We start from the raw sequence: 24228 nt of genomic DNA on the forward strand, positions 1-24228 counted from the left end.
TTTTTATTAAATCATAGAAAACATCTGTATACAAATTTTTCCATTTGAGGGGAACTTGAATATTAAACATCTGGATAACAAAACAGTTGAAACATACATCTTGCTTTAAGCAGAGATACGCTTTAAGTGGTCACATTTATTAAAATAAAAAACCTGAAAGGCTTGGTAACAGTTGTTGGTCTTTTCCACCAGAGTAATACTGCTCACCTTTGTTTTTAAGGATTTTTTTAAATTAAGTCAACCAGAGTTTAAAAGACAAGTTAACTTGAATTCTGAGTACAAAATCAATTTCTTTTAGAATAATGTGAATGACAGTGTAGGAGAGGGTTCCACGCCACCGGCAGACGAGACTTCCTTTCTACAGTGGCAAACATGTATAACAGAGTGGAACACATTTCAGAATAAGTTAAATATTAAGACATATAGTATGACAATAATGTCCTCCTTTTCTTTCTACCAGATAAGTTTCAAACTCCTCCTAACCGTATACATTTTTGAAAGGGCGAAGACAGGGACCCAACCTCCGCCAGAAGCACATTCTCTAAATGCTTTGGTAGAAAGCGAACACTGGTCCTGCCAGAATCATGCTCGAGTTCATTCCACAGCCTCAAGACGGACAGACTCAAAAGCTTGCCTAGTGACAGTGGACAGTGGCTCTGAAGTAAAAGTTGTCACTTGTTCTGCTTTTCAACAGAACTTGAGGTGACACATGACATGGCCACAATCTTGCCATTACTTCCATAACAAACACAAGTATGATCAAAATTGATTTAAACTAAATTGAGGACCACCACTTTTATGTGCAGGAAAGATGTCCCTTACTTCTTAAATGCCTGTTACAGACCCAGGATCAAGGACTGGATCAGAGGCTGGCCTGCCTCCTGGGACAATCTCTGGAGTTCGGAGCTTTGTGGGGAGGGGGGAGCAATCTTCCACTCCAGATGGAGATGGGCCCTGGAGGTTGTTTTCCTAAACTCAGGCCTGCATTTTAGGTCATGAAACAAGGGACCTTTTGTGTTTTACCCACGGTGACACTTTCCTAGGACACGTGTCCTGTAAGGACCCTTAATACTACTGAAGCCTTTCTCGAAGGTGCCCCAGGTCCTGTATACCCCCTGTCAATCTGTAGACCTGGTGAGCTCTCTCAGGAAACATGTCAACAAATCTGGGGGACATGGCTTTCTGTGTTTTCTGAATGTCGGAGAAACACTCTTGAGCTAAGAACAATAATGGAAGGACTACCTCCCAGGCCACCTTCCCACAAGGCTTGTCTTCCACTCATCCTGCTGTAGGAAACGTGCATCAGGTCAAATCTTTATGCCGGGCTTGATCTGAAATGGTCCGAGCCTCTTTGGACTATCTCATGCCTGCATATGGAAGCTTTGGATCTGCCACTTTGTTACTGGAGGTGACTGGGCGACGAGGCCAGGCTCTTGTGGAGGTTGGGGTTCTGGCTGTGTCTGTTCCGACTGCGAACGGAAGAGAACATGGTGTTGCAGCCTGGCACTTTGCACTTGTGGAGTTGGCGGAGGTGCACGGTTTTGTAGTGGGCCCTGAAGGTCCCTTTGTTGCTGTATGTCTTTTGGCAGAGGTGACAGGTCATGGACAGCCCAGAGGGCTGACTGGCAAGGCTCTGGTCAGCCTTCTCCATCAGCACGCAGATCGGGTACCCCTCCGTCCCGGGCACGAGGCTGGGCCCTTCACAGGTCCCCTCGCTGTCCTCTGTAAGCAGAGGGCCTTCCTCGCTCAGCCCGTCTGAGTCCCACGAGGAGGGGCTGCTGCTCTCCGACTTTGTGCTGGAGGCGGTGCTCAGATCCAGGATGGTGCCCTCACTGGGGTGGCGGGAGGGGCAGCTCTCCAGGCCGGCACTGTGCACCTGGCTGGCTGGGTAAGCCAGGCGGTCTATGCGACTGGACCCCTGGAAGATGACCGATGTCTGGGAGGCCCGCTGGGTGAGGGCCGCGTCCTGGTAGGCCTCCTTGGCCACGTCTTTCAGAAGGTAGGCGGCACGGAAGTGGTCTCCACTGCTCTCCAATGCCTCTGGGCTCAACACTTTTTGGTGGAGGTTTAGGTTTGAACTGTGTCTACAAGAGTGAGAAGACGGTTAGCAACGAGTTGGGCTGCAGTTTTACAGTCATCATTCTGAGTAGAGAAGGCAAAGCATGGTTGGGAGTGACCCAGGCTTCAGCCCTGCGGGATGGACCCTGACCCCTGGCTGCTCACAGCTCGCTGGAAGTCAGCTCTCACCGGCAAAGCCAATAGCTTCCGTTTTCATCATCTGACAGAAATGCTCACTTCCGGGAACTCTCCTATAAAAGGACAGCTAGCCTATTTCAATTAGGCCAGTTTAACTGGAAGCAGGTGATCCTAGGAGGCCTCAGCCACCAGCTATTAGGAACAAAGCAGCAGACTTAATTTCAATGAAACCTCCTCACTTGCAGGGCCTAATACAGTTATTGAGTGCTGGAAGTGTGGCAAAAGCCATATACTAAATGATAACATGAAGTAGGTGTTATTAAAACTTACTTTGTTTCTTTATGCCTTTTAATGGGGCTATTAAAATGTTAAGAATTTTCTGTACTGGTCACATCTTCTTTCTAGTGGATGGTGCTGGTCTGGAGCCTTTGTACACACTGAGTCCCACAAGTCCTACAGGTGGGAGTGAGTGTGCATGTGTGTGTTTGGATAAGCGTTGGATATGTATGTGCATAGCTGTGTGTGAATGCACATGTACGTGGGCATGTGTCTATGTACTTCTCTGTACACCAGACAGAAGTTTTGCAAACGCAGCAGTGTGAGCACACCACCCATCTTGTAGCCTGTGATTACTCTCGGGGGAGATAATGAACATCCATTACAACACATCTTTTAGTCATATGTATCATTTAGACGTAACTTGTAAATCAATTTTGCCCTCGCTCAGGAATCCCTTTCTAACTTCTAGTGAGGAAAACCAGCCCTGACCAAAGGGTGTAGGTTTCTTGGGTTTGAACTCAGGGCCTCGTGCTTGGTGAGCAGGTGCTGTTCGTTGTTCTTCAGGTAAGGTCCCCTGCTGTTTTGCCTGGCCTGGCCTATGACCATGATACTCTTACCTATGGCTCCCACACAGCTAGAGTTACAAGTGGGTACCACCAAGCCTGGACAAAAGGTAGAATCTTAAAAGAGGACAGGAGAATGATCCACAATAGGGAAAATGCTCCTCCCCTCCCCCAAATACAGATCAGGGTCAAGTTGGGAAAAATACCCTCACCAAAATTATTAAGATTTCAATTTTCACTTCCAAATTTCACAAGACATGTATGTGGGAGGCTTTATCATATTTTATAAACAATATATACTATGCAGTTTCTTTTATCGCCCTGCCCCACTTCTCTGGACATCATCAGAATTTTTCTTCCAGATCAGCCACTTTGCAAACGGTTCTTCTAACCTCAGCTCTGCCTGTGATTAGGTCAGTGTTCCCGCTTGGGGAGCAGGTATGTGTTGGCAGAAATGCAGACATCAGAATGACATATTGGTTCTCATACGCAAGTCGCTAAAGAAGCCAAGCATTTACTGGACCAGGGACAGAAAGACCCCTACTCTAACAAGCAAGTCACTGGGCCTCATGCCCAGTGCCCGAGTATCTCACAAATGCCAGCTGCTAACTTGTGTGTTCCTCTCCTGCTTCTGATGCCTCCGATCCGAGGGGATAGATGCATTTTTTTTTTTGCCAGTCCTGGGGCTTGAACTCAGGGCCTGAGCATTGTCCCTGAGCTTCTTTTGCTCAAGGCTAGCACTCTACCACTTGAGCCATAGCAGCACATCTGGCTTTTTCTGTGTATGTGGTACTGAGGAATGGAACCCAGGGCTTCATGCATGCTAGGCGAGCACTCTACCAATGAGCCACCTTCCCAGCCCATAGATGCATGGACGTGCTGTGTCCCCAGGACACCTTCAGAAACTACGCACTAGACCTCTTCTTCCAGGACTGCAAATCTGTACCACATCCTTATCCTTGTGTCAGCCTCTATAACATCCCCTTCCCACTCTTCCGGGGAGGAGACCATTTGTTCTCAAACTGTAGTCTGTGAGAGCCCAGGGTGCCGCCCATACCCACTGGAGGCTCTAGAACTCAGGAGGCAGAACATCAGCACAGCCTTGGCCTTTTCATTCTCATTCTCTCAAGAGTGTATGGTGGAGTGTTCTAGGTGTTACAGACATGTAATAACGTAACAGGCTGCATGAGGAAGCAGGGAGTCCAACCTTCTAATGCAATCGGGTATTAAAGAGATCTATAAATCTATAAAACAAACTAAGTTTTTGGTTCCCCTCCAAAATGGTATACTAACATACGATATTTACATTCTTATTCTGAAGTGATTATGATGACTTTCAGTGTCTAGTATGACAAATATTGGTAACAATCTCTTAAACGCTGCAGGTTTTGTTTGTTCTGTTTTTTGGAAGCACTGGGGTTGAACTCAGATCTTCAGGCTTGCTAGGCAGGCGCTCCACCACTTGAGCTATGGCCCCAGCCCTGTTCACACTAGAGTCTGGACTGCAAGCCTCCTGTCTGCGTTCCCCACACAGCTGGGGTAGGCACGCTCCGCCACGCCTGTTGCGCTTACCCAGCAGGTGGGATGACCGGCATACACCACCATGTCCGGACATTCACTGGGGCGAAGTCTCATGAACTTTTGGCCCGGGCTGACATGGAACTGCAATCCTCTGATCTCTACCTCCCAAGTAGCCAGGATTACAGACTGTGCCACACACTGGCCAGAAAAGGGTCCCTAGTTAAAAGGGGTTGTGAGACCCAAACACCTGAACGTTGCTGGTTTAGAGATACTCTTCTTCCAGGAAACCTTCTTTATCCTCTCAAGGGGTCTAGTTAACACCATCCCCTGTGCATAGAGCAGCCTGTAACTTCTCCTACTGTTACACAATGATATTCATCTATAATTTAACTCATCTGCCTCATCTACTACACACTGAAGACTTCTGTGAGCAAGAACTGTAGCCCAGCAACGATCAGAGAAGATCCTTAATGCATGTTTGTTGGCTAAATAAGCACCAGACATGTGGTCCCATCCTTCCTGACAGGCCCCAGGAGCTGCTGTTGAAAGTAATGGTGGAGAGGAGGTGACAGTTGTCCTAATAGCCATAGGGTCTTGGAGCAGTGGGAGTTATGTGTCTCAGAAGAGTGGCAGGGTCTGGGTTTGTCCCTAAGTATTCCATGAGGATGCCCCCTGCTTAAATGATGTCCCTTGAGCTGGGCGCCAGTGGCTCACACCTGTAATCCTAGCTACTCAGGAGACTGAGGAGTGCGATTCAAAGCTAGCACAGGCTGGAAAGGCTGTGAGACTCTTATCTCCAATAAACCATTAGAAAACAGGAAGTGGCGCTGTAGCTCAAGGGTAGAGCGCTTTGCCTTGAGCTGAAGAGCGCAGGGAAAGCATACAGGCCCAGAATTCAAGCCCAACAACCAACAAAAAATAAATTTAAAAAATGATGTCCCCTTAATCGGGATTCTGGGTAAAACACACTCCAGGTTTTATACTGCTGGAATTCATAAATTATTGTAATACAAGTTGCCTTCCTGTTACAGTAGAAGGATCACATCTCTAATGGGCCAGAACACGAGAAAACGTTGAATATATGGAAAAATAAGTATCAAATGAGAAAGTATCCAGTATGCAATATAATTTAGAACAGGCTTATAAAGGAAGGATAATCTACATGATCTGACCACCTGTTCACGACTACAGCTTACTCATGAGCAAACACTCCTGGCTCACTAATGAGGCTACACTAGTGGTTTGCTTAACATCTCAGCAACAGGAACAGGAATTTTAAGTAATATCTCCTGTGTTCTACCCCCTGGACTCAAGACAATGAGTGTGTTCTTATGAGCCTATCCAGGAATGTGTGTGGGAGTCTGTACATTTTCACCCTCTTAACAAATTAGGCAGTACAATTTGGACTAAGCTAGTGGTAGTGTTGAATTGCTTCAAGTCAAACTTGTTCGAGCAAATGTTGCATCTGAACACTCTGTGAGCATTTAGCATTTATCATCTTGCATTTAATCAGGCCTCCTGGGCCATCTTCTGGTATGCCAGTTCTGGCCCAGGAGCAGGGTGACCTAAACAGCGGTTAGAGCTCCAAGTGTGGGAAGCAGAACACAAGCAATATACCAACACGCTCCGGTGCCCCCAAGGGTGACGTGTGTCCACAAGTGTGCTCTCTGTAAACAGTCTGCGTGTGTTTGGCATGTCCCACACGTGTACGTTCTGTAAAGTCTGCATGTGTCACAAAAACCCAGCATCACAGCTCCTCAAACAACCTGACAATCATCTCTACCCTCTGGTACCTTCATATTGAAGAAAATCTCAATTGTTACTCTTCTTTGCAAATGTAGCTGGTTGACTAGAAATCAGAGAAAAGGTTTCATTTGATGGATTTTGTATTGTGAGAGAAAAATGAGAAAAGTCTGGGGAAACCACAGTGACAACTTAAAATCTGCCAACCCCCTACATCTTTACCAAGCTCTTTTACCCAAGTTGCTAATGTGAGATCTCACACATGATTCTTTACACACCCTGAGAGCCTGAGGTGTTTCTGAATTTGACATTTCTTAGACTTCAGAAAGGCATCAATGGAAATGTCTTCAATATTTCTATACCAAATACACATAAAGCCCACACAAAGGTAGACTGCGAAATTTCAAGTATCTTCACACCATTTGAGGAGGGAAGGTTTTGCAGCCAATTTTTTTTTTTTTTTTTTGGTGCTGGTATTAGGGTTGGAACTCAGGTCTGGGCGAAGTCCCTTAGTTTTTTCATTCTAGGCTGGTGTTCTACCATTTGAGCTGCAGTTCCACTTTCTGGCTATTTGGTGGTTAATTGGGGATGAGAGTCTCACAGACTTCCCTGCCTGGGCTGGCTCTGAACCACGATCCTCAGATCTCAGCTTCCTGAGTTGGTAGGGTTACAGATGTGAACCATTGGCACCTGGCTTTAGATTTTGAAATTGAAAATTTCTTCAGAACAATGTCAACATTTGGGAATTTGACAGAAGTGCAAAATCCCCTCCCCCGCCCCCCATCCACTGATCTACTGGAACGGAAGTCTACAGTTAGGGTCCTGTAGTTCCCCCATCTACTAGAACAGAAGTTTAGGGTTAAAGCCCAGACATCTCTGTCCCCTTCCTGCTACCTACTGGGACAGAAGTCCAGGTCCAGGGCCCAGAAGTCTGTGTTTTCACAGCCTTCCAGGTGACTCAGATGTGATTCGGGCTAGGAACCTGTGTCTTTACAAGAATGATTGCCAGTGGTGCTTACCTGTCTCTGCTCCTGCGGGACGGGAAAGTGGCACGGCAGCCCTCCACGGTGCACGTGTGCGTGTCTCTGGCATGCATGTTCTTGAGATGCACTTTCAAGCTGCAAGCGTTCTTAAAGGTTTTCCTGCAGATGTCGCACTGAGTGCAAGGTTCTTCCTTCTGCCTTGTGGGCACATGCTGGCTTGGGGGCTCCAGTTCTTTGGAATTTCCGAGACAAGGAAAAGCCATGGCCCTGTGGGACAAGGCACTGAGGAGTCCCCCGGTCAGCAGGTGTTGCTGAAGCTCCATGTAGTCAGGAAAAGGAACATGGGATTCCACTCCAGGTGTGAAGTGGTATTCTTGGCTGCCGTCCTCTACCTCCCTCGGCACCATGGTCAACGTTAGTTGCTGCTCAGCCTCCCTCTCTGAGTTGTGTGTGGCCTGCTCAGAGATCTGGCTGACGGTTCCATGGGCCTCAGTCACAGATCCGAGACTGCAGGGCCTCTCCCCCCGAGGGAGAGACTTCCCTAAGCCTCCTGACTGGGTGTGCTGCTCCTCAGGTGCTCTGTCTGACTGAGGACTGCAGGCTTCAGGCTCATCTTCACTGACCACCTGCAGGGGCGCGTCTTCATCAGAGCTCAGGGGTCTCTTCTCCTGACCCACTTCTACCACTTCCTTCTCTATTTTGATTGGCATACTGGACTTCCGGGATTTCTTCTTGGGAAGCGTATCCAGGGGCATCTCACTGGAAGCCAGCTGTTCTGGGATTGAAGAGGACAAGAGAGGGAGAGAAGGCAGCACTCCAGGGGTATTTGCCAGCTCAGCGGGAGTGGCCGGGCTGCCGTAAAAAGGAAGGACTGGCTGGACTGTTTTTAGGTTAGGGAAGAGCACTCCATTTTGCCCAATACTAGAGAAGGCCAACTGGCCTTTGGAATCCTCCCCAGAACCAGGGTAGCTGGGGAGAGGTCCACAGTCTGGAGCAATCCCCGGGAAGCCTGGGCGTTTGTAGTTCTCAGAGCCTGCCAGGTTCAGGCTGTTCCTGAGATCCTTGTCCCGGTTATTTCTGTTCATTGGCATGTGCAGCCGAGGATTGGGGTTGGCGCTGTGGCGGTTCCGGCTCCTCAGGGAGCTGAACACCATGTTGCACCCTTCGATGGTGCACTTGTGCTTGATCTTCAGGTGGACGGCATTGTAGTGGATTTTGAGGGTGCCTTTGTCATAGAATGTCTTCTCACATGCGGTGCAGAACACCCGGCCTTTCTTTGTGCTCAGGCTGCTCCTCTCTGCCTTCACATTGGCCTCGGGGGATAACCGTGTCCTTTCAAGCTTAGTGGCAATGCTGTATGGGCTGGAGTCACTTAGATGGGCATTGTCTTCTTTTTGAGTAATGGCATCTGGACAGTTTAAACACTGTTCTTTTTCAACTTGAAATGGCATGGAGGTTAAGAAGCTACTATCAGAGAAGGGTGCATGGATTCCCTGTTTGGGGTCCTGGCTTTGGTCCTGACTCTGCTCCAACATGTACTGCTCAGGCAATGACCCTATCAGGGTGGGAGGCAGAGGGTTGAATAACTGGAAAGGCAGCATGAACGTCACATTGTTTATGAGGTTCTCAAAAGGATGTACACTGCTGGGGTTCCCTTTGTCCACAGGTGTGGGGAGGCTCGAACCCCTGTGGCTGTAGCTCTCGATGAAAGCCCTGATGTCGATGTTTGCTGTCGACGGTGGTGCGAGGACAGACTGTTCTTCTTTCTCGTGGACTGCCATGAGCTCCACAATGGACTTGGTCTCACCAAAGCGAAGGAACTGCTGCAAGGTGGCCACTTCCTCCTCACTGGTCATGATGCTCCAGTGGTCCAGCACCTTCCCAGACGCATCCTAAATCCAAATTGTATGACCCATTTACTACTCTTCCTTTCTCTAGGGAAGTCATCATTTGATCAGGGCTTCTACTAGACTCTTGAGTACCTTTTCACGCATCAAAAAGATGTTCTTTTCTGTGTGAACATGACATTTATACTCCAGTTCATGCTCACCTCCTTCTGGCCTAGAATTAGGCCAGAAACTTTGTGTAGAGCCTAAACTGCATAAATATAAGCAGGGGCCCTACAACTGGTCCAGAAGAGAGAAATAAAATTACATTACTCTAGTCCAAATCAGGGAAATTTGGTGATTATTTTTCACCTTACTTAAAAATATTTGTTGTCATGCATTAGGTATAGTAATTTTCCCTACTAAAATGAAAGTATATATCATTTGAACAAGAATAACTTCTTTATCTAACGAGTACAAATGAAGCAATCAGCCCTAGATAGAGCTCAAGTACTCATTTGCTGCCAGTTTAATCATCTTCCCAAGCAAGTACCATCAGAAAACAAATGAACCTGTATTGATCTACTGCCCATGCTCACAAAGCAGAGCTGTAATTACACTGGAGTGTTGGAGATCTTTCAAACTCTAGCAAGGTCTAACTTTTCCCAAAACTACAATAAATATTTTATCACAGAACATGTATTTGATGGCCTACTGAGATTTTTCACAGTGCACATAAGAGTTTTGAAGATGATGAGGAATATAACATCATAAATTTTTCATGCACTAGAGGTTCAAGGTAATTGATTCCATATTTTTAATCCTAACACTAGAAAGCAAGATTATTAGGATCATTAAATATTGATCTACGTCATAATGTAAGTTCACAATGCTAGTCTACATAAATAGCTGTTTCTAGACTGCTGGGGTTCCTGTGCTAGACGTGAGCAAACGGGTTGCCAAGGGAAGAGTCTGGGCTTTAGAATTAGGCAGAAGTAAATTCAAATTCTGTATCTACCACATACTAGTGGACGGCAGTCAGCAAGATCCCTTTTCTTTTCTTTCCTTTTTTTTTTCTTTTTGGTCATGCTTGGTTTGAACTCAGGGCCTTATGTTTACTAGGTAGGTACTCTACCACGCTACCACAATTATTTTTGCTTTAGTTATTTTTTTGAAAAAAATGTCCAGGCTCAGCCCAGCCTGGACTATGAACTGCTTATTTTTGCTCCTACAACAGTAGGAGGACAGGCACATGACACCATGCTCAACTTTTACTGGCAGAGATGGCATTGCACTAACTTTTTGCCTAGGCAGTTTGGAATCATGATCTCCTGGATCTCTGCCTCCTGAGTAGGTAGATTACAGCACCCTGCTGGGGTGAATGGTTTACTGTAGAAGCAGCAGCTAATGTATGGAACCCACTCAGAGAACAGGTCCTGCTCCCACAGCCTGAGGTGTTACAGAGATCCTGGAAAAAGCAAGGAACTCCTCCCAGAATAAGAGGTGGGGGTTGACGTTATGAGAAAAAATATTAAAGGGAAGGATGGTACTGACAGCCATCCCTGGTAGGGGTAGGACAGCAGGTTGCACCTTCCGTGGGCACTGCCTCCAGCAAAACAAGCCATGGTTGCAAGTACCTGTAGCACATAGCCGCGGATGTAGTCCTGCAGCGTCCAGTCTAAGGCACGGAGGATCTGGAGAACCTCATCTTGCTTCAACACACTGAAGAGCCGGTCCAGCAGGATCTTCAGGCGAATGGGGATGGCCTGGGTGCCATACAGCATGAGGCTGCTGATATCAAACACCACACTGGACTGGACCACCTCCACCCGGCTCGCTGGATACATGGCAGGGATCCTCAGCTTGCTTAGGGCTAAAAATCAAGTTGAAGAAAGACTGGTTGGAAAGAACTTTAGGAGAAATACTGCCCAGAAAGTAGGCTAGGACAAATTCTCATTGTTCTGCTCCAACAGAAAGAAAATCAAAAACAAAAAGCAAAACACGAACACAGAAACGACCAATAACCCCAGCAGCTCTGAGTCTTCAAGTTATTCACAGGAACTTCTAAAATAAACCTGGCTTAAGATTTTTGTTTCTTGTGCAGCTCTAAGGAGCAAAATCATTACAAATAGGGAAGGCCAGGAAAAGGGGGAAACAGTGCATGTTCATGCATATTCAAGAGCGTGGACAATTAGGAAGCAAGGTCTGGAGGTAGAGCCTGAGCTTGGGAACCTGAGCAAGCTATAGGTGAGTCCTAATCCAGCTGTGGGGCTTCACAATTACCCTAAATCCAAGCTGTTCAGTGTGACAGCTACCAGCCACATACGGCTATTAAAATTTAGATTAAATTAGTTTTAACTATAAATCCCACTCTTCAGTGACACCAGCCATAGTTCAAGTACTGGGAGGCTCCAAGCAGCTCATGTCAGGTCATCAGATATGGCAAACAAGCAAGAAGGGCACTCAGCTATAAACCGCAAATTCACATGGAAGAGGGTATTGTTACAAAAATATTATTGGGACACACTGAATCTGAAAACCCTAAAGACTACTTATTAGCACAGACTTCCTTCACTGTAAAATAAAGAGCATCAAAATACCAGTTTCTATATTTTTAGAATGGGGCTAGGATACTGCTTAAGAGTTCAAATTCAGAAAACATTTGACGCTATTAGACTGCTACCTGGCACATCCTAAGAAATGTACTAGCTAGCTGTCATCCTTCAATATTAAACCAGTTCCTGAATAGCTGCAAGTTATTAAAAGGGCACTACTGGCTAAGAGCAGAGGAAAATGACATTACCATGAGCCACCCATCCATGTCTGCACTGCTCACACTGACGGTTGTTTATTTTCCCAGGTTTGAAGCTCTGGCAAGTACAGTTCAAGGTACAGCCGATAGCCTGTAAAAGAACACACGTGTGCATAAAGTGTAAGTGCTGTGTGCAACACAGATTGCATTTATGAAACAAAGTAGATTCCTCTGTCCCTTGACTGAGCAATGTGTGTCCACTTGGTGCTAGGACCAAAGCTGTAGCTGGTCCAGTACCTGGGAGACTATGAACATCTTACATGGATATTTGGCATATGAGAATGGGCAAAGGACATCGGGAACTCCTTTTCTTCTATTTCTCACTTGAGACAAGGGTTTTGTTATGTATCCCAGGTTGATTTTGAACTATTTCTTCTTGCCTTGGGCTCATAAAGTGCTGGGATTACACGTATATACCACCACACATGGCTAAACACCATGGCTTCCATAAAGGATGGTTTAGAAGAAACTATTCAGCTCTGATATTAAGGATGTAGAAAAAGTCAATGGTCACATTTTCCCTGAATCTCTATGTTGCCTTGAGAAGAAACTTTGAAAGGTGTGCACAGGAAATCTTGGAACAAATAAAGGAGTAAAGGATCTGAATGGAGAGTAATTCATATATGGAATTTGTTATTGCACACCTTCAAGATGTATTAGAGGCTGAGCAGGAATGGATTTGAGAACACACAGTGGCCAGCTATGCTGAGGGTGCTTCCCTGGACCCAGACAGACTGGGTGACAGCCAGAGGTTCACAGCAGGTCGGATAGGCTCTGTGTGATGGTGGTCAGAGATAGACAGGCTGGCTAAGTCCTGTAGAGATGCCATAATTGCATGCTATAATAGCATGTTTAGGAGGTGTGTGTTTTTGAGTGTTTAATGTACAAACCTGTAGATGAGGCTGGAGCAGTGGCTCATACCTATAATCCCAGCTACTTGGGAGGCACAGATTGGGAGGATTTTGGTTTGAGTCCATTGTGGATAAAAAGCAAGACCCCGTTCTCAACTTGTAAGTTAAGTATGGTTGTGTGTGCATGTCATCCAAGCTTCTTGGGAGGTATAAACAGGAGGACCAAGGTCTAGGCCAGCCTGGGAAAAACCATGAGATCTTATCCAAAAAAATAACTAAGCCAAAAAATGGATGAGGTGTGGCAGGTTGAGCACCTGTCTAGTAAGTGTGAGTTCAAACTCCAGTGGGGAGGGGCCCACACTCACAATAAGTGAAACAGAAAACAGATGTTTTTTTCCAACGAAGTTCTAATCTTAGGGGGAAAAAAATCCTCAGATATATCTTTAAAGATGTGTTTATCAAAAGGAGATATAGGCCTGAAGAATATAATCTATTATTAAAGAGAAAGCCTCTGCTGAGTTCTGTCAGTGAGATCCCTGAGAAGAGCCTCTGGGTAAAATCTATGTGATTCACGGAGAGCCTAGAAACTGGAGAGAACTTGTGTGTTAAAAGCCATTCCACTTTCGGGCTTAGATCTGTCACCCATCAGTTCTGGGAATACAAGGCCTTGATGGAAGACCGGGGAGAATCCAGCCAAGGACTTGGGATGGCCACTCCAAAGAGTGCATAACCAAACTCCAGTTAAAACCCATTGCTGGTGGGATTATAGTGTGGCCAGTGAGGAGAACAGTCTGGTAGCTCTTCAAAATCAAATGGAGAGTTACTGTGTGACCAACAGAGCCCAGAGAATTGGCAACCAAGTCTATCCAAAAAATTGATCATGGAGCCGGGCGCTGGTGGCTCACGCCTGTCATCCTAGCTACACAGGAGGCTGAGATCTGAGGATCAGGGTTCAAAGACAGCCCAGGCCGGAAAGTCTGTGAGACTCTTATCTCCAATAAACCACTAGAAAACTGGAAGTGGTGCTATGGCTCAAGCGGTAGAGCTCTTGCCTTGAGCTGAAGAATGCAGGGATAGCATCCAAGCCCAGAGTTCAAGCCCCACAATCAACCAAATAAATAGATAAATAAATTGACCATGTCAGCATTATTCACAACAACCCAAGTTGGAAACAACTCTAATTTCCATCAGTGATTGAAAAGAAAATGCAGACTATTCATACACTGGAATCCTATTTGCCAATAAAAAGGAATGAAAAATTGAGATGTACTACTAAAACACAGATGAACTTGAGAACATGCTAAATAAAAGAAGCCAGGTACAAAAAGCCACAGTCTTTATGATTGATTGCATTTACATGAGGAGGGGTGGATCTGAAGTAGATTAGTGATTGGGGGAGAGCGGATTAGGGGTGGTAGGAGAGTGGGGCTTTTTCTTTAAAAATAATTTCTAGACTTTCTGAAATATTATTCACACATCACATAATTTCAAGTGTGCTTTAATAGTCTTTTTTTTAGTGTACTCATAGTTACACAACCATTATCACAGTCTATAACAGACAAGTGCTTTCATTTCTTCTGGGTAAAATCCGACATGCGTAACTGCTGGTCCACCTCATTTTACTGTTGGGTAACTGAGCTCTGAAACCCTCTTGCATCCTCCTACATGGCAATCTGAACGGAAGTATTTTCCTGAATGGAGAGACTATATCCCTCAGGATGCCATTCACTTATTAAGAACAAGAAGTTGAAACTGTACAGATAAATTCATATTTCACTAAATCTGAAAATGAAGACCTCTCTTAACCAGAGAAAGAGTCCTTGAGTACATTTTTCCTTCCACAGTCTCTAAAGACTGTGTTCAGGAGGTTGGAGGAGCTGGGTATGGTCATGCAAACCTGTAATCCCAACTGCTCAGGAGGCAGAAGTAGAAGATTGATGTCTTAAACTACTCTATTGGAAAAGCAAACTAAAAACAAAAGTACTGGGAGTGTGTGGCTCAAATGGTGAACACTTACCTAGCAAGCTTGAGGCCCCAAATTCAATATCCAGTACCAAAAATGTTGGGGGCCCTCATTAAGTCCCAGGAATTGCTGTGTGACCCAGAACTCAGATTCAGAAAAGCAAAATCCACAGGTAACAACTCCAAGATGCTTCAAAGCCTACGACTGAAATTTACTTTCTGTCACTACTGAAATCTTGGACTGGGTACTCTGATTGAGTGTCCTCCCCCACTGTACAACAATTCTACCCCCTCTCCAAGTGTGTGTGTGGGGACAATTAAAAATGTGTCTAGACATTGGGACCCAAAAGCCCTCTTCAGGGACGGCTGACCTGCCTCGACCATTCATTCAGTGTTAGCAGCTCCTACCTGGGGGACAAAACTGTTTACAATTCTATCTCCAGTTCCAATGCATGAATGCTGATTTGTAAGAAACGTTCATTTGGTTCTACGTGAGCCCACTTGAATAAAGCTCATTAAACATCTATGGAAATAAATCTCAGAGGAATTATTTATGAGCTAAAAACCTAATTACAATGTCTAAGGAAACTTCCAATATTAAGACCCTTGAATTTTTCTACCCATCTCAGAATTCTATGATGTTGTAAAATTATCTGAAGATAAATTACCTAAAGATATATTAAAACTTCTAAAATGAAATCAAACTAAAATTCTAATTACAGGACGAAACTACTCATGTAAATCAAAATGGAAACTCTTAAAATTTATATCCTTTCCTTTGGAATCTTAATACTGTTCCATTCTTCAGAAACATAAAGCAGATGTTTACAGCATTCTGAACTCATCAAGACGTGATTATTGCTTTTTATGCGCTCATCCTAATCAGACCACTTCTGGAATTGTTATTAGTCAGTTTGATGTGATACAAATCAACATTTGAAATTCTGGTTTGCTTTTTTTCAATAGTCATTTGCTCATTCATTCATCCCAAAGCTACTGACACACCTAATAGGTGAGTGATCCGGTCATCTGCTGTATGGAAAGTGGCGACTTGGTCTTTACGCAGCTTGGAGGGGTCATTTCACTTTGAGGTCACCCTGGTCTACTTCCAGGGGAGCTCCTTGTGTGGGCCATTGTCAGAGAAGCTGGGTTGAAGCCTGACAGTGGCTGGCCAGGCACCCTGTGAGGCAGATGAAGAAATGCTCAGCTCCAGTCAATAAAGGCCTCTGATGGGGTTTGAATTACTGACCTCAAGAATAAAAACTGCTTCAAAGTGGTTTTGTGCAGATATTTTCATTATCACAGAAGATGGTAAGTCCAGGGGCATGTTCTGGGGAGACTGGCTAGAAGGAGGAAGAGGGGGAACTTCCCAGACTTACAGTATTGACCCTCTGAACCCTCACAAAGTTGAACTGCATCCAGCTAAGGAGCTTTTTAAGCTCAAGATTCTCAATTCTGCACTGGTCTAGAACACTAGTATACATGGCTCTAGATGTCAATCAATTAAAACAAACATTTTAAAATCAGTTCCTAAGTCACACTGAGCACAGTTTCAGTGCTCAGCAGCCCCGAGTGGAGACTATATGGGGCAGTGTAGATAAAAAATATTTTCTTTTTCTTTCTTTCTTTTTTTTTTTTGGGGGGGGGTCTGGTCGTGGGGCCTGAACTCTGGGCCTGGGTGCTGTCCCTCAGTTCTTCAGCTCAAGGCTAGCACTCTACCACTCGAGCCACAGCACCACTTCCAGCTTTTTTCTTTTTGCTTATGTGGTGCTAAGGAATCGAACCCAGGGCCTCATGCACACAAGGCAAACGCTCTACCACTGAGCCATCTTCCCAGCCCCAAAGAATATTTTCATCATCACAGAAAGTCCTACTGGACTCTGCCTTTAGAGATGGTAAGGCTCTTGTGTCTAATAGGTGGGTATACTGAATACTAACTACCTGCCTGTGTGCAGGTTAATTTCAATTTCTGGAAGGCTTGTAACTAAAAAAAATATATGAAACCCCCCCACACCCCAAGTTGGTCCGTACAAAATCATTTCTGAGACAATGAAACCATACTCCAAACCAATACCTAGCAAGGAGCTCTGGTCTTGACACTTGGCACATCCTCCATCAGTATTGCATGAGAGAATAGACAAATCAGTTAGACCTCCATGCCTTGCTCAGTGGTCACGGATGCCCACCTTCCCTCCCTTTCCTTATCTGCTTGGGTAAAGGAGCACTAATTTTTAAGTTCCCACTGTTGTCCATGTGAGTAGGTACCAGACAGAGTCATCCCATAGGAGACCAAAAGATACTAATGGGAGCTGACTGAACTGGGATTCCTGTTTTTCTTCACCCTCTCCCCCACCTTCCTCCTTCTTGGAGCAAGAATATTATGGCTAGAGTCCAGAAGCTGTCTAGTGACCGCCTGGCAACCCTAACAGCACACCCAGTGGATGGCTGAGAAGGAAGAGTAGCGGCTATTATTATTTAGGAGACTTACTAGCAGCCAAATGCAGTTCCTAGTTGATACAGCCATCTTTGCACGGACTGTGCAGATGACCGCATAGAAACCAAATGGAAAACGGCCCATTAGCAGAGATTACCGAGACCTCCTCTCGTAACTATAAACTTCTAAGGCTCTGCCAGATTCCCAGTGGTAAGAATCACTAAGTCCCCAAGATGAAATCAAAAGACCTATTCTGCCAAACCACAATCACTTTCTACTAGTCACCGAGCTTCAGACCAGAAAGCTTTCAGGGTTTTCTAAATTGCATTTTTAAACATATAGACAACTGCTATTAGTATGTTTGAGTCCTGGAAAATTGCAGTGCATTATAAAAAAAAACCCTGCTAATCAGCACACATAATTCAAGACATCTTTGGATGCAACTGGGCCACCCCTAGCTGTAGGCAGAAGGCTTAGATTCTCTTCACCTGCAGTGAAGCCATCATTCCCTTTGTGGCCGAAGCTAGTCTTTCTGGTTCAGGAAACGAAATCATCCAAAGGTGGGAACTCTCTTTCCCACTGCTGTGTTTCTTACAAACATTCTGTATTTCTCACTTCTCTCATTAGAAGCACATTGTTCCCTCCCTCCCCCACCTACTTCCTTGACATGTTCAGTTCTTTACTGTTTTCCCTCATGCGCAAACCTACAGAGGTACACCTGGGTTCTGAAAACAGCCTCACCATTTTCCAGATGGGCAGGGAGGATAACTGGGAAGAGAGGGGAGGAAACGCACGAGGCTCTTTTCTGTGAGGCAGCTCATCTGTGGCAGACAGCACTGGACTGAAGCCCACCCGGAGACACACACCAGCCAGATGCTCATCTCATCAACACACCGTGCCATCACCTCCATGAACAGTGTAACAAAATGATAACCATTTATTTACAAAGCCTTTCGCTTTAAAAGCTCCGACCATGTATTGGGAATCGTAGGGAGTCTGGTGAGGATAGAGAGACGAGGAATGGCCCGTGTCTGCACAAGGGGATCACACGGCCTCTTTGAGGAGAAAGGTCAGGAAGTGAGGTGAGCAGCTGGCGCAGGTGGCTCATGCCTGTCATCCTAGAGACTCAGGAGGCTGAGATCTGAGGATCACAGGTCAAAGCCAGCCAGGGCATGAAAGTCTGTGAGAATCTTATCACCAATAAACCACCCGAAAACCAGAAATTGCGCTGTGGCTCTAGTGGTAGAATGCTACCCTTGAGCTGAAGAGCTAGGACAGCGCCCAGGCCCAGAGTTCAAACCCTACAACTGACAAGAAGAAGGAGGAGGAGGAGGAGGAGGAGGAGGAGGAGGAGGAGGAGGAGGAGGAGGAGGAGGAGGAGGAGGAGGAGGAGGAAGAGGAGGAGGAGGAGGAGGAGGAGGAGGAGGAGGAGGAGGAGGAGAGCAGAACAGAGAACAGGATTTGTCAAAAAGTACAGTCACTCACCCTATTAAAGTATAAGAATTCAAAATGCACTAAAAAAAAAAAAAAACACAAACTCATTAACCACCTTTAGTGAATAGAGGAAACTATTACCCTGAATATTGGTTAAGCAAAGAGAAAGAACCAGATGAGCACCTTTCTATACATCTTGTATCTGGATAACCAATCATTAATGAAACATAGATATATTCTCTGAAGGCGAATTAAAAAATAAAGAATTACCACAACACCTAAAGCAAAAGACACAACTAGGCCATTTGCCTCTGGATGGAAGAATACATATTGCCATACAGCTGGTATTTCTTGACAAAAAAAGTTCAAACCTCTTGATCAATCCCAGCTTAAGAAAATACAGAAGCTAGAGAAATACAAACGTGAACACAAGGAAGCCATCACCAAAATCCAGGAGGAGGAACATGCTATACATTGGTTGATAAACTTCAAGGAAGACCTACAAAATTATAGATTAAAACCAACAATGCATCTTACTTGGGTCCTCATTCCAACAAGCCACAGTAATGTGAAAATTTTAAGACAGTCTAGGAAATTTGAAAACTGACTAGAAATTTAATGGCATTAGGAATAATAATAACAAATTATCATTTTTTTGCTGGGGATTGAAACTAGGATGCATTGAACTATACCTCTGAGCTATTTTTAAGGCATTCCATGGTATATTGTTTTTATTTTTTAAAGTTAATTTTTATATTGTTTTTATTCATGAAAGGTTCTTTTATATTTTAGGGTTACATATTAAAATATGTGTGAATGGAATGACATGCAGCCCAGGATCTGCTTCAAAGTACTAAATATGGTGTCACTAGGGGTGGCAGACAGAGAACACAGATGAAGTGAGAAGACTGGCCAATCGATGATTGATTTTTTTCAAGTTACAAACCTAAATCACCTAATTTCATTGAAATATTTTAATCTTGACTGTTTGAAAATTTTCTATAAAAAGTGAAAAGCTCACATAGGGCAAGATTCCCAGTTCCTTCAAATTCTAGCTTGGATGAGATGGTAAACTGGAAATGGGGGAGAGCAGTGTGTGTGTGTGGGGGGGGTCGAGGCGCGTGGTGGCGGCGGCATGCCACAGACCCTGGGGTGCCAGGCCTAGGAACCTGGGGCCACAGAGCATAGATTCAGGATAGGGACCGTGAGAGCTCATCTTGAACCTTGAACGGCAACCCAGGCAGGGGTTGAGCTGGCCAGATGGGCCATCAGGAATCTCTCTGCTGGGTTTAGGGGACTACTAGGGGTCTGCAGAATGGGAAGACACTGTGTTTATCTTGGTCATGACTGAGAGAGAGGGTTGGTGAGTGTTAAAAAGTAGGCAGTCAGCATTTGCAATGTAAAAATGGCAGGAAGGGAGATTCGACAGAATCTGGATGTCACCTAAGAGACAAAAGAAGAGGACAAAGTCAACCACAGGTGTAGACAAGGGCCTGGCAGAGACAGGAGGCCAGAGCCTTTTCAGGTGAGAGATGCTGGGCTAAGTCTGCCTGGGAGCAAAAGCGTGTGTGAAATGCTTGCCGTGTTCAAAGGGGTGGTGGGGAAAGATTTGTTCTTTTGATGTCTATAAATCAAAGTACAAATCCTATGCCAAAACAACTGCACATCTGTGCCATTCTTTTCCCGAAAATTACTGCTTCTGAAAACTAAAAATTTTAAAAATACTATAAAAATATGGTGTGGCTCAAGGGATGTGTGCCTGCGTAGCAACCCAAGACCTCAATTCAAATCTCAGTACCACACAAAGGAAAAAAAAGCAGCAAATACACAAATATTACCTTAAACGGAACCCAGCCTTTTAAATGTTTTTTGAAGTATAAAGAAATATAAAGTATAAATCATGTAAAGAAATGCAAAAGTATAAAAGATGGACTTTTTTCCCCCCTTAGAACCTAAAACTTGAGAGAGCTCAGAGGCAGCCCTTAGGAACATTTGATAAGAAAAGCCAGAAAGGTATTAAGTATATGTAACAGGGACGTCCGAAGGGGCAGCCAGCTGCAGGGAGAAAAGCAAAGCAAGACCCTTACGACCTCAGAAGCCTGGTTAAGGTGAGCAATACCATTTTGTGGCAACAGAGGTGGCAAGTATGAACTTTTCTAAGTAAAATCTGCAAATAAATATTTCTTTAAGGACTTAACGAGAACTAGATTTTCAAAACTAAGTTAAAAAAAAAAAGACAAGCTCCACATTAATTATGCCATCCTGATCCTCCTCTTCAAATTCATCTGGTGTATCATAAAATATTAGACTTGGTACAACAATTATTCATAATGAATAAAGCAAGAAACAACCAGAGGGCAAGGGGGGAAGGGTGAGGCTTCCGAAGCTGGTATGGAGCTGGAAAGTAATTCTCAGGTTGGAGTAGCAGGGCAGGATCACAAAAATAATCTTGGAGAGGGCCAGGCTAATGTAACTTGGTGGGAAAACGAAGCCAGGGCCACAGTCATGCCCTCCATGCAGGTCTGTGTGGAGGCAGCCCCCACATGTACCTCCCACCTACCTCTCCTTTCCCTTGTGTTTGCTGAGTTAAATGACTACCCCTCAGGACGGAATCTGTGGTCGGTTAGGCTGACTTGTTGTCTGGAACTATGGAAAGTTTAAGAATACCCAACTTGTATCCCAGAGAACCAGAGCTGCTCTGTTTATACCCATCCTCTTCCGATAAAATATGCACAAAGAAAAATGGTCCCACCTTGGAATCCTGGGTTTTCCAGAATTAGGAAAGAAAGACTAAAAGGCTACAAAGAATGGTAAGATAAGAAAAAAAAAAAACACTTTCAAAGAGGGAAAAATCACTTTTTATATACTCTTGGCAGGACTCATATCTTTAATCTCTCAGATAAGTAATCATAAGTAATCACACACACACTTGCCGTAGAATATTCAGAATAAGGTTAAGTTCAAAAATGTGCAGACTTCCTAAATCTTGATGTTAGATATCATAAAGATGTGTGAGTTGGTACTAAGACTTTACCTAGCTAGGATATTTCATTTGGTTTGAAACTGGCATGTTTTTTTTTCTTTTCTCTTTCCTTTTTTTTTTTTTTTTTTTTTTGCCAGTTCTGGGGCTTGAAATCCGGGCCTGGGCACTGTTCCTGAGCTTCTTTTGCTCAAGGATAGCACTCCACTCTACTGCTTGAGCCATAACACCACTTTTGGCTTTTTCTGTGTATGGGGTTCTGAGGAATTGAACCCAAGGCTTCATGCATGCTAGGCAACACTCTACCACTGAGCCACCTTCCCAGCCCCAAACAGGCAGTTTTTGACAAAAGTAATTCATTCTAAATGACATCTGTAGAGGAGGAAATTCACCGGAGTGAAGTACACTCCCCCTGCAAGTAATTTACCTTGTGAAGCCTTCAGGCACTTCATTTAATGGCCACAGTCAAAGTAACTTCTAAAGCCTGTTCTAAAGCTCAGAGACACCTCTGCCCCCACGCCCCAGTTTAATTTCTGACAAAGCCAACACTTACAATGTTCCTTTATTTATGTCTCTTGGCATTTGTAAATGGTAAGTGTGTGCTTAAGAGACAACGGTTTGCTCTGTGGGGAAAGGTGTACGGGTTTGCTCTGTGGGGAAAGGTGTACGGCTTTCCTCACCCAGGCTCAGATCCCCGGTCCCAGGTGAGGATCCTGAGGGTCAGAAGGTGGTCTGGACCAGCAGGGAGGTCTAACTGCTGCATGGGGGAGATGTCAGGAAACAAATTAAAACCATCCACTCCGCAAACCTTAGGTGTCTAAGGTAACTTCTCTATTGCTTAAAGTTCGAATGATAACCAAGCAGATCTGTTTCAAATTTGGATGGATACAACCTCATTCCAAGAATCATTTTCTCTCTGATGGAGGAGCATGGATTAAACCCTTTGTACTTTGAACATACTGCATGGGTAGAGATGACACTACAAAATAAATTACACAGCCGTCTGAACATAATTATGAGCTCCCAAAGTCTGAGCAGTGCGGATGCTAAGTAGAGATTTCACTGCTTCTTCTCAGCATTTAACTGTTCAACCAATAGCTGAATTGAGACAGTAAGAGTTTCTGGGCAAACATTAAAGTTGCAAACGTACTAGACAAGACATCAAATGAGGACTCATAACTGGCTGAAAGTTGGCCGAAAAGAGTGAAATTATATTTATCAACGCGGTGGTCTTTTATGCGACTTTCAAAACCTCATTTTGATATATAATGCTCCTGTAAGTTTTAATATAATGTGCGTTAACAAACCCAGGAAAGCACAATTTCCAGAAGGCACTAAGCAAAGTTTTAACGTAGAGACGCTGACTGGCCAACTCACACTGCGAAATAACCCCAAAAGATCCCACGAAGTGGACCAGCGCACTGAGACAATGAACAGGGGGAGGGGGAGGGGGAGGGAGGGAGGGGGGGAGGGAGGGAGGCCCGGACGGACTCTACCCCGTGCGGCTCAGGCCCCGCGCGGAGTCCAGCCCAAACCCCGGCGCTCCGACGGGGAGGCGGCGCTTTCAGGGAAGAAGTCGCGGCCGCCCGCAGCGCGCGGGGCGCCGGCCCGGGACCCCGACGCCAACGCGGCCGTCCGGCCCGAGCGCGCGGCGGCCCCGAGGGGCGGCAGGCGGCCGTCACCGCCGCCCGGGCTCCCCGCGCGCGCCCGACGGCGCCCCGCCGCGTCCGCGGGCCCTCGGCTCCCCTCGCGATCGGCTCTTCTGACCGGGGCGGCGGGAACGAGACCCGCGGTGCCCGGCACGGACGCGGCGCCACGGGGCGCTCCCGGGACCGGCGGACCCCGCGTGGCGCTCCCGCGTCCCGCCGCCCGACTCCGCTTCGCACTCGCCGGCCCCGCCGGCGGCCCGGGCCCAGCGCGTGTCCCCGGCGCCCGGCGCCGCGACGCCCCCACGCCAGCGCGGAGGCCCGGGAGCGCAGCCCGCGGGACGCGGCCGTCCGCGCGGAGCGGCGCCGGCCCTGAGGCGACGGCCCGGCGGCGCGGGGGCCCGGCGGGCGCGACGGCGGCGGGAGGTCGGCGGCCGGCTCGGCCTCGCCGCCGCAGCGCTCCCCGCGCGCAGGTGGCCCGGGCGGCGGCCCCGCGTCCCGCGTCCCGCGTCCCGCGCCGGCTCACCTCGGCCATCCTGCGGTCGCCGCGACGCACGGGCTCCCGGCGCGTCTCCCCGGCCCGGGCCGCCCCGCGTCCGCCCCGGCTCGGCGGGCGCCGCCGCATCCACGCTCCGGCCGTCGGGGCCGCCGCGGTGAAGTGGGCGGCCCCGCGCGCCGCCCTCCGCGCGCCGCCCCGCCTCGCCTGGCCCCGCCCCCGCCGCGCTCCGCGCGCGCCCGCCCACCGCCCCCGCGCCCCGGGACCAGCCCCGCCCACACCTCCAGGCCACGCCCCAGACCAACACGCCCCGCCCAGCGGCCCCGCCCTGCCCCTACCGCCAGGCATCACCGCCCGGCTCCAAGCCCCGCCCCACCCGCCGCCAGGCCGCGCCCTTATCGCCCGGTGCCCCGCCCCGCCCGCAGCCCAGGCTCCGCCCACCCTCCCCTTCCCTCCCTCTCCGCCCCGCCCACCCGCGGGCCTCAGACACGCGGGGCGCGCG

At 46.7% G+C, this 24228-nt stretch overlaps 1 protein-coding gene across 1 annotated transcript; it reads right to left on the reverse strand.

Moving 5' to 3' along the window:
• On the reverse strand, nt 1–23827 carry Bnc1 (basonuclin zinc finger protein 1). The gene is made up of 5 exons (XM_070042750.1): nt 23757–23827; nt 11915–12014; nt 10749–10984; nt 7322–9177; nt 1–2084 (listed from the first exon to the last, which is right to left on the reverse strand). Exons 1-5 carry the CDS (start codon nt 23763–23765, stop codon nt 1400–1402), a joined length of 2886 nt encoding a protein of 961 aa, XP_069898851.1. The 5' UTR covers nt 23766–23827; the 3' UTR covers nt 1–1399.
• Nucleotides 23828–24228: the final 401 nt, after the last annotated feature.

Source organism: Dipodomys merriami, unplaced genomic scaffold, assembly GCF_024711535.1.
Source record: "Dipodomys merriami isolate MVZ:Mamm:240054 unplaced genomic scaffold, mDipMer1.0.p SCAF_33, whole genome shotgun sequence".
NCBI classification, from domain to species: domain Eukaryota; kingdom Metazoa; phylum Chordata; class Mammalia; order Rodentia; family Heteromyidae; genus Dipodomys; species Dipodomys merriami.

What these genes read in the sequence shown, in the direction of transcription:
- Bnc1 (XM_070042750.1), bottom strand. An exon ending in ACATGGATGGGTGGCTCATG is followed by an intron (nt 10,985 to 11,914) that starts GTAATGTCATTT and finishes CTTGATTTTTAG; the next exon opens with CCCTAAGCAAGCTGAGGATC. An exon ending in TCCGCGGCTATGTGCTACAG is followed by an intron (nt 9,178 to 10,748) that starts GTACTTGCAACC and finishes ATTTGGATTTAG; the next exon opens with GATGCGTCTGGGAAGGTGCT.